This window comes from Gambusia affinis, linkage group LG17, assembly GCF_019740435.1.
Source record: "Gambusia affinis linkage group LG17, SWU_Gaff_1.0, whole genome shotgun sequence".
Lineage (NCBI taxonomy): Eukaryota > Metazoa > Chordata > Actinopteri > Cyprinodontiformes > Poeciliidae > Gambusia > Gambusia affinis.
The window spans coordinates 8,020,453-8,035,656 of record NC_057884.1 but is presented as its reverse complement, the minus strand read 5'-3'; the positions used below and the strand labels follow the sequence as shown (position 1 = coordinate 8,035,656).

At 39.0% G+C, this 15,204-nt stretch overlaps 1 protein-coding gene across 7 annotated transcripts in view; it reads right to left on the bottom strand.

Moving 5' to 3' along the window:
• Positions 1–10,625, bottom strand: part of garnl3 (GTPase activating Rap/RanGAP domain like 3) — a 79,727-nt gene extending 69,102 nt beyond the window's left edge. For 3 of the 7 annotated variants that reach the window (XM_044143916.1, XM_044143921.1, XM_044143918.1), the window contains exon 1: positions 9,895–10,619. In XM_044143916.1, coding sequence (XP_043999851.1) covers positions 9,895–9,992 — 98 coding nt within the window. In that variant the 5' untranslated portion in view covers positions 9,993–10,619. Of the gene's footprint in view, positions 1–9,894 lie in introns of all 7 variants that reach the window. The other 4 variants (XM_044143917.1, XM_044143919.1, XM_044143924.1 and 1 more) reach the window with 2 other exon arrangements.
• Between the last annotated feature and the right edge of the window lie 4,579 nt (positions 10,626–15,204).

Sequence of the window (15,204 nt, the reverse complement as noted above, 5' to 3'; positions counted from 1 at the left end):
TTACCTAAATGATGTAAATAAGCAAATGCAAATACATTTACCTAAGAAGACTTGGCACATCAACGCAATTTAAATACGCTGCAGCAAAGTAATAGGTTTTTGCATTTTTGTGTGTACATAATCAAACTAATGTTTTAACAGGGGCTGGGCTAGACGTTTTATATCCACTGTAACTGTCACGTTTTAACATGTTTATGATTTTCTTTTACTATCCAATCCCCCAGTTCCACTTATCGAAGACGAACTCGTGAAAATAATAAGTCAAATAGAAAAGCCTGAAAATCCCTCTCCACGGCAACCATCCACAGTAAAGAAAACCATTTTTTTCCCAGGGCTGAAGGATAGTCCCTTTACTGATCTCAAGGTCTTTTCCCAGTCAAACATGCAGAAAAAAAAACAACAACAAAAAAAACCCACTCCACATTTAAACACTCATTTTAATAAGATGTCAGAACCATCCTGTACAACTACGGGGTGCAAGCTTCAGTCTGGCTATTAATTTGTCTGTATCAACAAAGCAAAAGCTGTTTCTGCACTTGCAAGGAGGAAGAGCTGGTTTTCTGTGATGGCTGGGCTTTGCTAGAGCTTTGAACTTTGCTGCTCGTCACCGATCCTGTTTGTAGTGTTCGCTGGCAGGACGTCTAGCAAAGTCCTGGAAATGAACGTGGCTGATGAGAGAACTTCATGGCGCTATTCTTGCTTTCTGTCTGATGATATGCTTCTATTAGGGTCTTCAAGCTTCAGTGTAAGTGAATAGAGTTTTGTTAATATAAAAACATTGACTGGTGAAACAGTAAACCAATATATTGAATTGGAATAATTATCATGGTGCTGTTAATTTAATTAACTGTGTTTTTTTGTATATAAAAAAGAACTGCTGCAAACAAAGACTACACAAACAGAAACTTTAAAAAGAGAATCAGTCTTGTTTAGTAAAAATTGCCAGATAAATAAACTGTCCACATACTGAAGTGAAACACTGGTTGGATCGGCTTGAGTTAGTTTGTTTTGTTAGGAGTAGTGCTGCCAGAAAGACATAACTGTACATAACTTTACAGTGAGATTATTTTGGCCTTTTAGATGGACTTTCACTGCCGTTGATGACTTGACTAGTTTTCAGTAAACGTTCCGAGCTCTGGCTTTCAAGCAAGTTGCAATATGTTAAACGAAGTCTGTAAACTTACAGCAGGCTTCCTGCTACTGCTGGTAGTGCATGGCTTTACAATCAGAAGGAAACTGCACACGTTCAACTTTCATGCAAGATGTGCAAGGAGGAAACTTTTGGTCTTAAAGAAAAACTTGAAGATGCCCTGAGTGATGGGAGTTGGAAAGCAGAGTGAGTCGAAAACATGACGTTCAACACACAAATCGACAAAAATCCAAAAACAGAGAGTAAACAAAGGCTCACAGACATGGAGATCAGAACACTACATGTACTGGGGAGGATGATTACTGAGACAAAAACCAGGTTGGAGTTAATTAAGAGAATAGAAAACAGCTGGGAGAAAGCATGGAGATCAGGGAAAACACTAAGGGAGGCTAAAGAGCGAATAGCTGAACGGAACACACACAACCACATAAAGTGGAAAAGAATAAATAAAGCACAAGACAACCCAACATGAGAATGACTCAACACCACAACAAAAACTTCACTGAAAACTCAGGCAGTAAAACTGATAAAATATATTGCACAATAGAAGACAAATAACAACAATAAAACTGTATCTAAGGTCTGAAGACAGGAACAGTGAAGATGGACACAACTCAAATCAGATCTGGCTACTGTACCTTGTCTTCCCATTTTTGCTGATATCACTTGTTTAATGCCTAAAGTAAAGTTGTATTTGGTTTTTACATGTAATAAAATCACAATATTTTCAGGGATAATTTAAAAAAAAAAACGGTTGGACAATAGAGATCATCAAAATGTGGAAGGTGTTGCAGAGGGGTGAAATGATAAAAGTTGCACATGTGCAGCTTTTCCTTTGCTTTGCTGTGTGTAATACATAAAATTTACCAGAAAGAACACGGGAATCTTTCAGCTAATCTTTCACCACATTTAGAGTTGCAGATATATGGCACGTTCTACAGGGTGCTGCTTTGTGATCCACCATTTAATGTATAAAACTTTGTAGATACACTTTTTTTTTTTGTCTGTTTCACAGGAAAGGGAAATTTCCTCATTTAACTCTATGTAACATTTTCTCCACAGGCTCACAAATGTCCCTTCCAGGGTGTTTGGTACTGTGTAACTCCTCCTTAATTAAGTGTGAAATGTGTGACTACAAGCTAATAGAATAGCTATGACTAAATAATAAGTACGTTTGTCTGCACATTTCCTCAAGCGATGTGTGAAAAGTACTTTATTGAACTCCCTATTCTCCTGGGATTATCAATTATTTACGAATCCATTAACAATCCATAATTTTGAGGCAGAAAATCCCCTGGTCTCTAAATGTCAGACAGAAATAATAATGAAAAATAAACTGTAACAGATGTTAATGAGCTCACTGACGAAAAATGACATTAAGTTGTTTACTTATGTTTCAAATTGTTACAATAACTTAGTGACGAAACTTTTTCAAGAACCACAATCTCAGCAGCTGAAGTCTAAACAAGCTTTGCAAAAGCATTCAAACCTCTCTACGTTTCTCACATTTTATCACTTTCCAACCACAAAACTTCAGTGTATCATAATGCATTACATTGCATGCAGCAGACCAAAAAGGTGTAAAAAAAAAAAAAAGTGAGAAGTGGAGGGGTTCAAGTTAATCCTAAAATAAAATCTAAAAAAGAAGAAAGGAAAAAAAGGGTGGAATGCATTTTTTCCCAATTAAATAAAATAAAAAACAGTTAATCTCAGTATGAAGACAGCTGCTCTCTGAAGGCTTGAGTGGTTTGTTGGAGAACGACCAAGGAAGACAAGTCAGAAAGACACATCCAGGATTGAGTTGTGGAGACATTTAAAGCAGAGTTATGCTATAAAACTATTTGAGCTCTGCATATGTCATGGCATATAATTCAATCCATCATCTAATTAAAAAAAAAAAAGTCCTGTTTTGAAAACAGCCTGCACTCAAAGGTCACCTCCCCAGCATGACCTTAAACACAGACGATAAGCAACACTACTAAAGGAACGGCTTAGATCACTTAATTGCTTAATAAAGTGGGTTTTTTTAAATAAATTTTATTGACTTGATTTGAACCAAATCATGCTCATATGTTAGAGTCATTTAATCACAGACTAGATTTCAATATAATTATGAATTTGTGGCAAGACTTTAAAAACAACAACATTTTTACCATTCTTAGTTCTACTTTTTTTTACATCTGTTTTTAAAACCTGTACAGTAACATTTGCCTCCTGCTGTAAGTTGGCTCTTCCTCTTAAAATTTATTATGTTTTTGCTTTTATATATTCAACCTTGTTGTTCATCTATATGCTTTTGACTTGCCTGCTGGTACACCAGGTTATTTCTGTTCTCTTCTCAAACTGAACATTTAATCATTAGCATTCCAAGATGATGATTTTTGTGCTGTTTTCTTTTGACAAAACCCAACAAACCTGCCTTCATGTACTGGTGTTCATCCAGAACACCTGCCATTCACACTGGTGTTATCGTAACTTAATCTAGTGACCCGTTTTGTTGACTTGGAACTGAGAAATTCTGACTTCTGAGCATAAATCAAATAAACACTAAATGTTAAGTAGATTATTCCACAACTAAAGTCTGTTTTTACAGTACTGTGAAAAAGTAAATTTATAAGGTATTTTAGATAGATAAGTGAGTTTCACCTAAATGAATTTATCATCTAAAATTTTATTTTTGTATTTAATCAAGCTTCCCATGTATGATATTAACCCTTTAACTGCCATGAGGACGCCGGTGTCCCCACTGACCTGCATGTCAGAGTATTTGGGGTGACAGTTAAAGGGTTAAAATTGGGTTGATGGTCTGAAACACTTGCTGAACTATAAACAGGCAAAGTGTCTTAGCTAGCCCTCAATATGACACGTTGATGGCGTCCATCTAGATCAGGAATCTTGTCAGGCATTTAACACACATGTTCTTCATGCAAACGGAGCTTTGAAGATTTATCAGTAAACCATGGGAGGCTAAAACCCCTAATACCAGATCTCCTTTTCTAGCTTTCATTGTTTGATTTTTTTTTTAATTTTTTTTATAAACATGCATGTGGTCACATCTCAGTTTCGAGTTCAAACAAAGCACATGAATGCAGTGCCACACGCTTCCTCTACATCTGGAATCGGTACAAGCCAGAGCGAAATCCCTGGCAGCCGTAATCAGAGAGCATCTGAGTTTGGCAGCAGGGAACAATAGTGAAGGCTCTGACAGCGTTTCAAAACAAACAAACCAGAATCAGCTTGAAAAAGAGACACTGGGAAAGAATCGGGACTGCTCTGTTGTGGCAGGTGAAGTTAACGGCTGCTCTGTCATGAATGATTGAAGGCATATGTTCAAGATTTAGCATATTGGTAGACAGATTCAGGTTATTAATAAGAGGTAGACGTTTCCAAGCTGCAACATGGATGCGGTCTGTCAGAATCCTTGCCGCCAACTTTGTGGCGGAACTCCTTATCTTATATTTGTCAGGTCTGAGTCCATAGCAACATGCTCTGACTGCACATTGTTAGCTTAGTGATGGATTTGCTTTTCCTCACTCCTGCTCTAGTTCAGCTGCTCTCTGCCAGCACATGCCTTTCCCTTTAATGAACCACAAATACTTGAAGAAAAGATTGATGAGAGCCCAAAAAATGGCAAACAATGGAGTTAGTTTCCCCTCTCACCCACCCACATCTGAATCTGCTGATGTTTCAGCAGTGGTTCTTTGAAGCGTTCTGGTTTTTGATTACGGGCATTAACACAGGACATCTTTCCCCTCTGCTCAGGGACTGCGTAGTACGTGAACAGTCATAATATTACCTGTGGCAGTCTGTCGAGAGTTATACCGCTTCCGTCAGCTCAAAGTCAGAGTCGAGTCAGTGTCCACTTTGCTCGTTGACGCATCACTGTGTTGTCTAAGCTCATAAATCCAAGATCAGCCAAGAGTTCAATCACAGGCAGACTCTACAAACAGTTTTCTAAAACAACTGTTTTAGAAAATAATTCAAAAAGACTCTGACTAGGTTAGGAGTTGCTGTTCCTGGAGGATGTCCAGTCTCTCCCTCTGTCAAGCTTAAGATCAGAGAGCAGAGAACTTACTTTGCACTGCCTCAAAAAGCTTAGTATATTTATGAAAGGAGCAGATTTGCTCTTCGGTAACAAATGACTCCCTGATGCTTTTGAATCCTACATTTCTAGGCCTTTGGTTTTCTTTCTTGTCAATAAATAATTATTTTACACCACAAACAACATTTCTTACATCTTTGATGGAGAGCTTGAAACATTCTGGACATCAGCATGTATAGACATTTTTAATAAATTAGAACGTACATTTCAAGGAAGTCGGTAAATCAGAGTAAAAGTACATTTTAAAACCAGCAGCAACTTTTTAATAAGACCAGATTTCTGAATTAAAATGATATGACATATGTTAAATGCAGGGTTTCCCTCAGTGTATTACAAGCCTGGCAGGCCAGCAGGCTTTACTTGTGCTCCCACCAGGCTTGGCATTGTTAATTTATCATAGTTTTTTTTTTTTTTTTGTCATTGCCTTTTTAAAGACTTTATAGTTGGTGTTTAGACATTAATCTTCCAGTCTTCCAACAATGTATAATTATCAAGTTTTCCTGTTAACTTTGAACATTTTTTAACTAAAAAACATGGCGGGCGTCTGGATGACGGCCCTTCCACCCCGAGCACCGGGCTTAGCAAGCTTTCTGAGGGAAACCCTGAAACGTCATGCTTTCATTCACTGTAAGTGGAAAATCATCATAACGAACAAAAATAAAGGCTTCAAAACATCAGCCTGTGTGTAATTAATCTACATAATGTGTTTCATTTATTGAACTGAGCTACTGAAATAAATGTACTTTTCAATAATGTTCTAATTTCTTGAATGTGACTGCACATGCAGTTCACTGGCCTAGTAGGAGCTCACTATGTTACAATGTGAAAACATGGCGGGGGTTGCATCATGCTGTGGTGATGGTTTTATTCTTTAGCAGAGAGGGAGAAGCTGATCAGAGTTAAAATGAAGATGGAGGTCAATGGAGAAATGAAGCTATTAGAGGCTGAAAAAGTTTAAACTATGACAGGTTAAGACTGCAGCAGGCTTACAGGGGTAGATGCATTCAGTGGTGTTTCTACAAAGTATTACACTTACATAATATAGACTTGTATTTAAAAAAATACTTAAAAAATTATCTGTAGAATTACTGTGATTTGTTTGGAGCCTTTTGTCAGATAACAAGACCCACCTTAGAAGAACATCTGTGCACAGAAACATTCCCATAAGATGTACAAACATTCAACCAGTAAATCTGGCACCGAAGAGGAAAATGACCCAATAATTACTTCCAGCCGAGGTCCATCCAAGATTTTTTTTTTTGTTTTTTTTTTGCTTCCACCTGCAACTCTGCAGCTACCTGCTGTCAGGCGGGATATCTGCCAACTGGCAGTGTGCTGACGGTGTTGAATAAGGCTTAGTCATGATGAAACAGTGTCCAAAGCACCAGTTGTGAAAAATAATAATAATTGGATGTGACGATGTTTATATCAGAACAAGACAATCCCAGGGGATTAGCACAGAATGTCAAGTCTGAACCCTGCCGGTTGAAATTTGTGGATTTCATATGCAAAGTGGCTTGATCCAAAAGGAAATAAATTTGTTTCTTTTTTTCTTTTTACTGTTTTGAAAATATTATGCATCATTTGTCAGTCACTCCATAGGCAAAATGCTCAATATTTCTCCAGGAGTAAAGACTTTCCCTCCTTAAGACACTGAAAAAAAAAAAAATATATATATATATATATAGTTTTCTATTTTATGAACCTAACATCTAATCAGAAATTGGGAGACTAACAGCCTAATAATGTAACTCATTAATCAAGCTGCCAGAAGGTGTCTTTCACTCTGGGACTGTAAGAGTGGCCTGGAGGAGGAAAAGAGGTCAGATCAGTGTCTAGATAAAGAATCCTCCTGACATAATTCCACAGGCCAGCATCTGGAAACACTTTCGCCGGTTTGCGCGTGCAAGCGCATGTTACTAACATTCTGCGAGGCTCCTTGTGAAGGGTCCTCTGTGTGCATGGTGATGCACTACTGCTCACAGCCCGTCCTTCTCAGCAGCAGCCATTTACTTGAGAGTCTTTCACAAGCCTCTCGGTACAGCGGAGAATCTATCCCCCCCCCCACCTCGTTCGGTCGCTCCTCGCAGCCAGCTTTGATTGATCGTCTGTTAAAACGCCTGTGCCTGAGACGGGCGGCCCAGGAAGCGTTTCAAAGTGACTCCAAAACAAAAATGGAACGAGCTCTTTCACCGCACAGAATCGAAAGGGATGCGTAAGTTAAAACGCCTGGCACTGATCTCGGCTAAGTCTCGCCCCCGCGTGCACCGAACACCCAGAGTGAGGTTTCTATTTCCAAAGTGAGACATGGCAGCAGGGATGCCCACAGCAGTTTCACCAACACACACACACAAACAGAGATAAAGCTCTCAAAGAGAAAAGCAATATTTTCTTTCTTCCCTACTACAGATTTGCTCTAATGCCAGGAGATGAGACCAAAACAAGTTGAGACAAGAAGTTCCAAGAACGTTACTCGGAGAGTCATATTTAGAGGTAAAAAAAAAAAAAAAGAATAAAATGACATTCCCAAACATGCCACTGTTTGGGATTTTCCAATCTTGCATTGTAGTAAACGCCATATTTGAGGTCACTCTAACAAAAACACCAGGGTCCATTTACTGCTAAGAAGCGCCTAATTAGTCAAGAAGCTTATTTGCTACTGAAAATGAGTTGTATTACAAAATGTCCAAGAAAATCATTAAAAACTCAAAAATGGATTCCAAATGGCAGGAGGAAAGGAATGGCGAGAATGATTTCATTTCACTTGTCCAGTGTCGGATTCATCCAAAAAGCAAGCTGGCTGGGTTATTGCATAGAACTGCAAAAAAACTCCAGAGTAGCTTTAGGGGTGTGAGTACTTTCACAATGCACCGCATGTGCTTACAATGCTTCACAGTTGCAGTGGCTATGACATGAAAAAGGAAAGAAAACGCTCCCATAAAATATTGTGCAATGGAAGCTATTAGACCAGAAACATCAGTAATGCACGGGGCTACCAGCTGGTCTTCCAGCCACAAGGCTTAGATGGAACATTGAGACCGCACACAGAGCGCAGGAGCAGGTTGCAGACTGCATCATCCCGGCAGGAGGTCACACATCTCTAAAACCACATTGTTTCATACAGAAAATGTCCAACAGCTGCACATTACATGGTCCGTTTGTCATTATGTTCCCTTTGCCTTCATGTGTCTGAACCTCCTACGTCTTTTGATCTGCTTTAGTTTTGTCAGAGGGCAGCAGGTAATGTCACCTTAATTCTCATTTTTATGCCAATTTTTATTTATTTATTTTCATTTTTTGAGAGAGTAAATGTTTGCTGGTATGTGTCCAGACAGGCCCAAGACATAATGAGGTATTGTGACTGCAAGAGACACAGTCAGTAAAAGCAGTTCTCATTTTTGAATTTAACTTTAAATTTTTTTTTTTTCCTGGCTATTTTACTATTTCTTCCTTTAAGGTAACACAATTTTCTGAGTTGCTGATTACGCTCAACAATCTGATAATTGTTGAATTACAACATCAAAAGTTTTTATCACTTCTTTGCTCTTTTCTCTTCAACTTAGATGCAGAAGTAACAACAAGCAACACAAAACCGTGTCATTTTATGTATTTTTTTTTTTTTGCATAAAAGATAATCCTAATTCTCTGAGCTCAAAATAGCTCCACAGCACAGCTATATTGCCATGAGTCAGACTTTGCCACTGGAAATGCACAACCTTGCCCACCTGCTCATCTGCCACCTGACTTGCGAGGTGTCCAACCCTCCTGTTTCTCCTAGTAACGGAGGGCAGATTACTAAAACCTAAAACTTCTTTCAGGCTGATCCTGGCAAAGCCATAAAAGTTGATATACAATATAAATATATATATATATTTTTTTAATTAATTAATTAATTAATTAATTAATTTCTTTTTAATTATTTTTTATTTACGAATAAAAATATTTAGACCAAGCACCAACTTGCTTCTATATGAAGGGGCTAAAGTGATTTAAATGCAACATAGCATATCGCATCTTTGGGAAACGATATGTGCCAAACAAGATGTGCTAAATGCAGGACGCACATGCATGTAGTTATGAAATAGGCCCCAAAAGAGATTGTGCTTAAGGCTTCGTATCACTTTTGTCCGGCCCTGAGCTGCATGCCCAATCAGCTCCTAAATTTGGCCATTAATTCACAAAGGACCGAGTCGTGTCACTAAGCTGCTCCGGCAATATTGCAGAGTCAGGTGGAGAGGAAATGCACCCGTGCGTAAAGCGTCTCTCCACGGCTCGATTCGGAACCTTAACGCAGAGCTAAAATTATTATAGCAACAATAAAACCAGCATATAGCAATGGTACATTTAACCTTAAGTTATAGCTCAGGAGAGCCAAGATTAGACTGCACTATTTATGACCACAGAGTTGGGACATCCCCGCTTCTTTCCCCTCAATGTGCACCGCCAATCTCGCCACATTCCGTCTACAAGCCAAAAAAAGAAAGAAAGAAAAAAAGAAGGAAAGAAAGAAAAAGCACCCACTGAAACTCATTTTGTGCTCACATTGGAAATCCCACTCTCAGATACAACAATGCTGGTGTTGAGGGACAGTCCAGGCAGTCTGACCGCCCTCTCGTCCCAGACAGAAACACGGTCGTCCTACCTGGTTATCTCGAAGCTGCAACCCTTCCGAAGGAGCAGAGCTCTCTTCCGCATGATGCCCTTGTCTTTGCCGAGGTACGCATTTTTATCCGAATTCATGGGTGCTGGGCAAGCAGGTAGATTTTGAGAAACAAAAGCTCCTCGTTTATGAAGACATTAAAAAAAACGAATAAATAAATAAATAAAAAAATCGAGCGGTGAACTGAAAGAGAGAGAAAAAGGGAGACAAACAGGCAGACCGAAAAATGATCCCTCCCGACGCAAGGTTCACCTCCTCATAGATAAAAAACCGGGATGTTGGATCGTATAGGAGGTTAGGTGCATGTTTTCCGGCTGCCGGGCACTTCCATACGGTCTCCAGAGAGAGGAGGCTGAAGAGAGGCTGCTGCAGCTGGTCACCCTAAGCGGACTGCGCAAGGCGCCTCGGTCGCTCCAGAGATCCTAAACAGTGTGAAGCTCTCTCCCCCCTTCCGAGCTTCAGTCCCACTGAGCGGCTGTTGGCCAGTGACTTCATAAGACTCGGGATGGAGGAGGAGAGACAGGGATGTCCACATTATTATGGAACGACTGTGCGCGCGGACAATGGTGGCGCGCTCTTGCGTGTTTGGGGTTAAACGTGTGCACACGTATACAGTCAGGAGCCGATTTAATGAAGCAGGAGAGAGGCATGGTGGTTGCTGCTTTTGCTGTGTGCTTAATGGAGAAGAAAACAAAAATATTCATAACAGACTGAAGACACTATTCAACTCAAAAGCCAATCAGTGTTATTATTATAATTAAAAGGTTGTGCCTTAAACAAGTTTCCCATTGCTTTATTCTACATGCAGTCACTGGGGAATCGACATTTCCCCTGCTTGCCATAGAGAACAGGGAGAACTAGTGTAACATAGGTAATGTATAGAATTCCACTTGTCATTACTTCCAAGTTTCGGTTGATGTGTAATGGGTGAAACAGCGCCCCCTCCTGGTGGTTGGTAGTGTTAAATATAGTGGACAGAGACATCTCGTTGCCAGTTCATGGGAAATGGGCGCGAGGTAGGTTGACTGACTTTAACGCTCTGGTAAAATGTTATGTTAGCTTGCTGCTAACATGAAATGCCACTCCTCGTAAGGTGCTGTACCCGCTGTGATGAACCTGATTCCTGATCAGTCCATATTCTGTCCAAATGATCATCTCTTATCATGGGGTGATGTCTACAGCGAGCTGATACCAGAGACATGTCATCTTTATCGCACAGCCAACAAATATTGCAATAAATCTATTTGGTATATACATGTGTGTGTATAAATCAAAGTATTTATCATTAAAAATTTCCCACAGCAGCAGCATACTGTGTACAGTGCAGGGTTATAATAAATGTCTGTCAGCGATTGTCAACGCCGGTTCAAATCTAAAGAAGCAGCAAGCTCAGCACACCAGCACAACACAGGCAGAGAGGCCCAGTGGAGAATGATTCTTGTGCTGGAGCTGCTAAAATAGCAAAAGATGAGTTCTTAGCAAGAGGTGTCACTCAGAGAGAAATGGAAAATGTCTTGTGTGTGCTGGAGATGGCAGAAATTGAAACATAAAACACAGCATTTGACAGTTTTTGAACTTTATAGTTTTCCGGAAAATATTGTTACACGCCATTGTGTTGTGTTAACACAGGTTCACTTTAATTTACTACTCCCGCCTGATTAAAGTAGTAACAAAGGACTTCTAGACAAAACAATTCAAGCTGAAACTTCAAGCGCTTTGAAAGGTCAAGGCAAGAAGCTTTCGTTGAGGTTGCTGCTGCAAAGTTGTATACAACAATATGAAGTAACAGATTTTTTTGTTTCTATTCTTTAAAATTAGACTTTTTTATTTTACATAATCCTGTTGTATACAGGAGATTAACAAACAAATCAGCTGTGTTTCCATCCAGTTGTCATGTGAATGAATTGTAAGCAAACTTTTAAAATGTCACAAAAAAAGAAATGCAAATTTGACATGTTTGGAAGCAAATCAGCCGGGCTACTCTAAACGTAATTTAACCAGATGCTGACGTTACGCATGGCTGCAATAAAGAAGCAGAGACTACAAACTAGCTTGGACCACACATCTGACAATAACAAAGAGAGGTCTTCAGGAATATGTTGCTATTAGGCAAGTTGCAATTGGTTTGTCATAAAAGCTAGTATTGTCGATGTTACGTACAATACGGAGAAAAAAAAGAAATGCAAATGCCGACAGCAGAAACGGCCGGTCAGTCATGTGAGGTAAATGTTTGCTACATCCGAACTTATTCGGCAAATGTGTTTCCATCTCCACTTTAGCATATTAGCTCTTTTTCAGAAAAGCCTAAAACCACATCAAGCGAGCGTAAAAACCTTTTCCCTCTTAGCCTTTGTCACACAATGAACCTCTGCGGCGTACGAAAGGAAGTTATTTTGATTTTTGCCGTTTCCATCAATCGTTTCTAATACCATACTTATAAAAAATTTGCTTTAAGAAAAAGTTGTTGGAGACACGGTTAATGTTTATGTAGAGAGCACATTTCAGGCAGAGCAACACAAAGTGATTTATGTATAATAAAAAGATGTCAACAAAACTGCATGTAATTAATATTCAGCTGCTGCCAATGTTGTTCAAGCTCTGTACTGGTGGTAACACAATTCTCTAGCACAGTCCTCAGTGGGAGATTGTTCTGGTGCCTGCTGGACACTATTGGATATTACTAACTCTTTGCTACGGCCTCTGACCTTTCACCTTGGAAGTTCTTGATAATCTAGAAAGCAGTTTTTCCTGATCCAATGTTCTCTGCAGCAGATTTCTTATATTTGGGGGGCATTTTGAAGCACATCTATCCCTCTTTTATACCAACAACTCTCCAGATGAGATTACTGGACTGATTTCAACTGGACTCTTTCACAGCTTCACCTGTGCTGTTCATAATGAAAAGCAAATTTCTGTTTTGGTTATAAGCTCATTCTTCAAAACGGCATGGCTATTTGCAGTGAATTAATATGCATGACCACGTCACAGAGTTATCTAAAAATGGCTCTAAACAGGATGTAAAACCCACTCTTCATTCATGGCAGCATTCTTGAGCAGCAAAGTTGAAGTAGGAGCCACAGCTTTTCATTTCATTTGATTTATTTTTAGCAGGCTCTTCTTTGATTGTTAAACGCTACGTGGGCGCTTCCTGTAGGTTTGCGGAGAATCACTTTTTCTTTCCAGCAGGAAGAAAAGTCAGCCATTCTCTCCTACGTTATGTAGAACTCTAGTGTGTCGGCCTGGTGTTTAGATTCTCCCTCCATGAGTCACAGCTACGTTCAAAGAAAACCATGGCCATGTTTGCGTGATTCTGTCTCTGCAACCCTCTGACTCACAGTTCTACGGGAACACATCAACCTATGGTTAGTGGGGCCTTTAAATAGCTGCCCTCTCGCTTACGCCACTGATCAGGTCACATTGCACAGAACAGCAGAACTATTTGTTGGATTTTTGTGAATAGTGACTGGACATCAGATAAAAAAAGTTATATTTTTTATTATTAAAGAACACATTCTATGCATATTTTTAATGAGGTGGTTTGTTTTAGTGTTATGGGAGGATAAATAGCACAAAATATGAGCATTGTATATTGTCACCTTCCTAAAATAATAGCCTAAGTTATTTTTTATGCCAAAAGAGTTTTTATTTTTATTTTTTATTTAATTTTTTTGTCTAATCCTTCTTTTGGCAAAATATGACTTTTATTTTAGGAAGTTGACAACATTCCTTTGTTGCATTTAGTGTATCTTAGAAAAAGCAGGCTGCTGTTTATCCCCTGCATCCGATGAATGCATAAAGTACATACTTCAATTAAATATGACCATACAGTGTGTGTGCATATATATATATATATGTATATATATGTATTAATTTTCAGATTGAGATAATGCTGCACCAATCAGAGATTACTTCTTTTTCAGTATCATTTTTGCACATCCATTCAGGGGTTGCATCGGCCTCATTAGCATCTATTTAAATTCCAGCTCCTTTAACTACGGCGTTCACTTTGGATCACATGTGGTTTTTATGTCCTTATGAAGGTAACATCTGACCCTCTGGTGTCTAATTGGTGAGCTGTGATCAGAAGCTGGCTGGGTTCAGGCAGGGAGCAGACGAAAGCGGCGCTGATTAGAGAGATAACGCACTGCCACCAAACTCGCTTCGACACCAAATCCGAGTTGTGCGAAAGTAAATCTGCAGGCATTAATGTGTTTTAGCATACTAAAGGTAGACGTCTGACTTAAGAGGTGAATGACAGCACACAGTGTGTATAAATAATGTATCTCGTTTAAAAAAAGAAAAATAGAAATAAGGAAAGCAACAAACTCTCTGCACCCAGTTTTTTTTTTAAAAAAGCAACAACTGCAGTTCTTTATTTTTGGTGTAAGCACTGTATTCTAAGCAACATTCCCTTTTTTTACTAACTAGCCAGAGGCCACTGTATTGTTTCACACATTTTTGTTCTCTTGTACATCTTTGTGACATGTATATTATAGCCTGCTCAATTCAAATGTACTAGAGGAACACTATCAAATAAAAAAAGGTGCTCTGACTTTGTCGTGTAAGAGTGCAAACTTTGAAATGATCTCCTCGTTAATAAACCTTTGGATTTAAAAATCCCATTTAGAGATTTTTAATAAAAATATTTCCTTAATGGATCCTCAAGCCTTACACTACATGTCTTAATATTGCTTTTATGTGCAGATGTAGCATCATGTTAAAAAGTTCAAAACCACAACAGACAGATTGCAGTCTGTTGTGTATCTAAAAGTGAAGTGGTAAAGTATCGGTACCTTGATGACATGAAAAAAAAAAAATATATGTTTTGTGATGTAATTCAAATATTACACTATCACACTTGGAGCTTTTTTTTATACTGGAGACCTCATCTTGTGTTGGTAATATTTGTTTACAATACCTTGGAAAAGTCTCGAAATCTGTCAAATGTGTGAACATCTATCCACAGTTACACTAAAAAACATTTAACTACCCTAGGAGGAAGTCATTGTGTTGTTGATTTGTGTCTGCCTGGACTCATCTTCCGCTTCATCATCGGTTTTGAAGGAAAGCGGTGCGTGATTGTGCCGCTGCCACCGCCGTGTTTTACTGTGGGTATGCTATCCTTCCTTTCAGCTTAGTTTCATTAGAACACGTTCTCCCACAATATTTCTGCAAATTTGTAGCCAGGCCCTGATGTTTTCTTTTGAAGAACACACTGCCGACTCCAGCCACACTTCTTATTCCAGACATAATAACACAGAGGATGACTGTCACAGCCACCGCTTGCCAGAA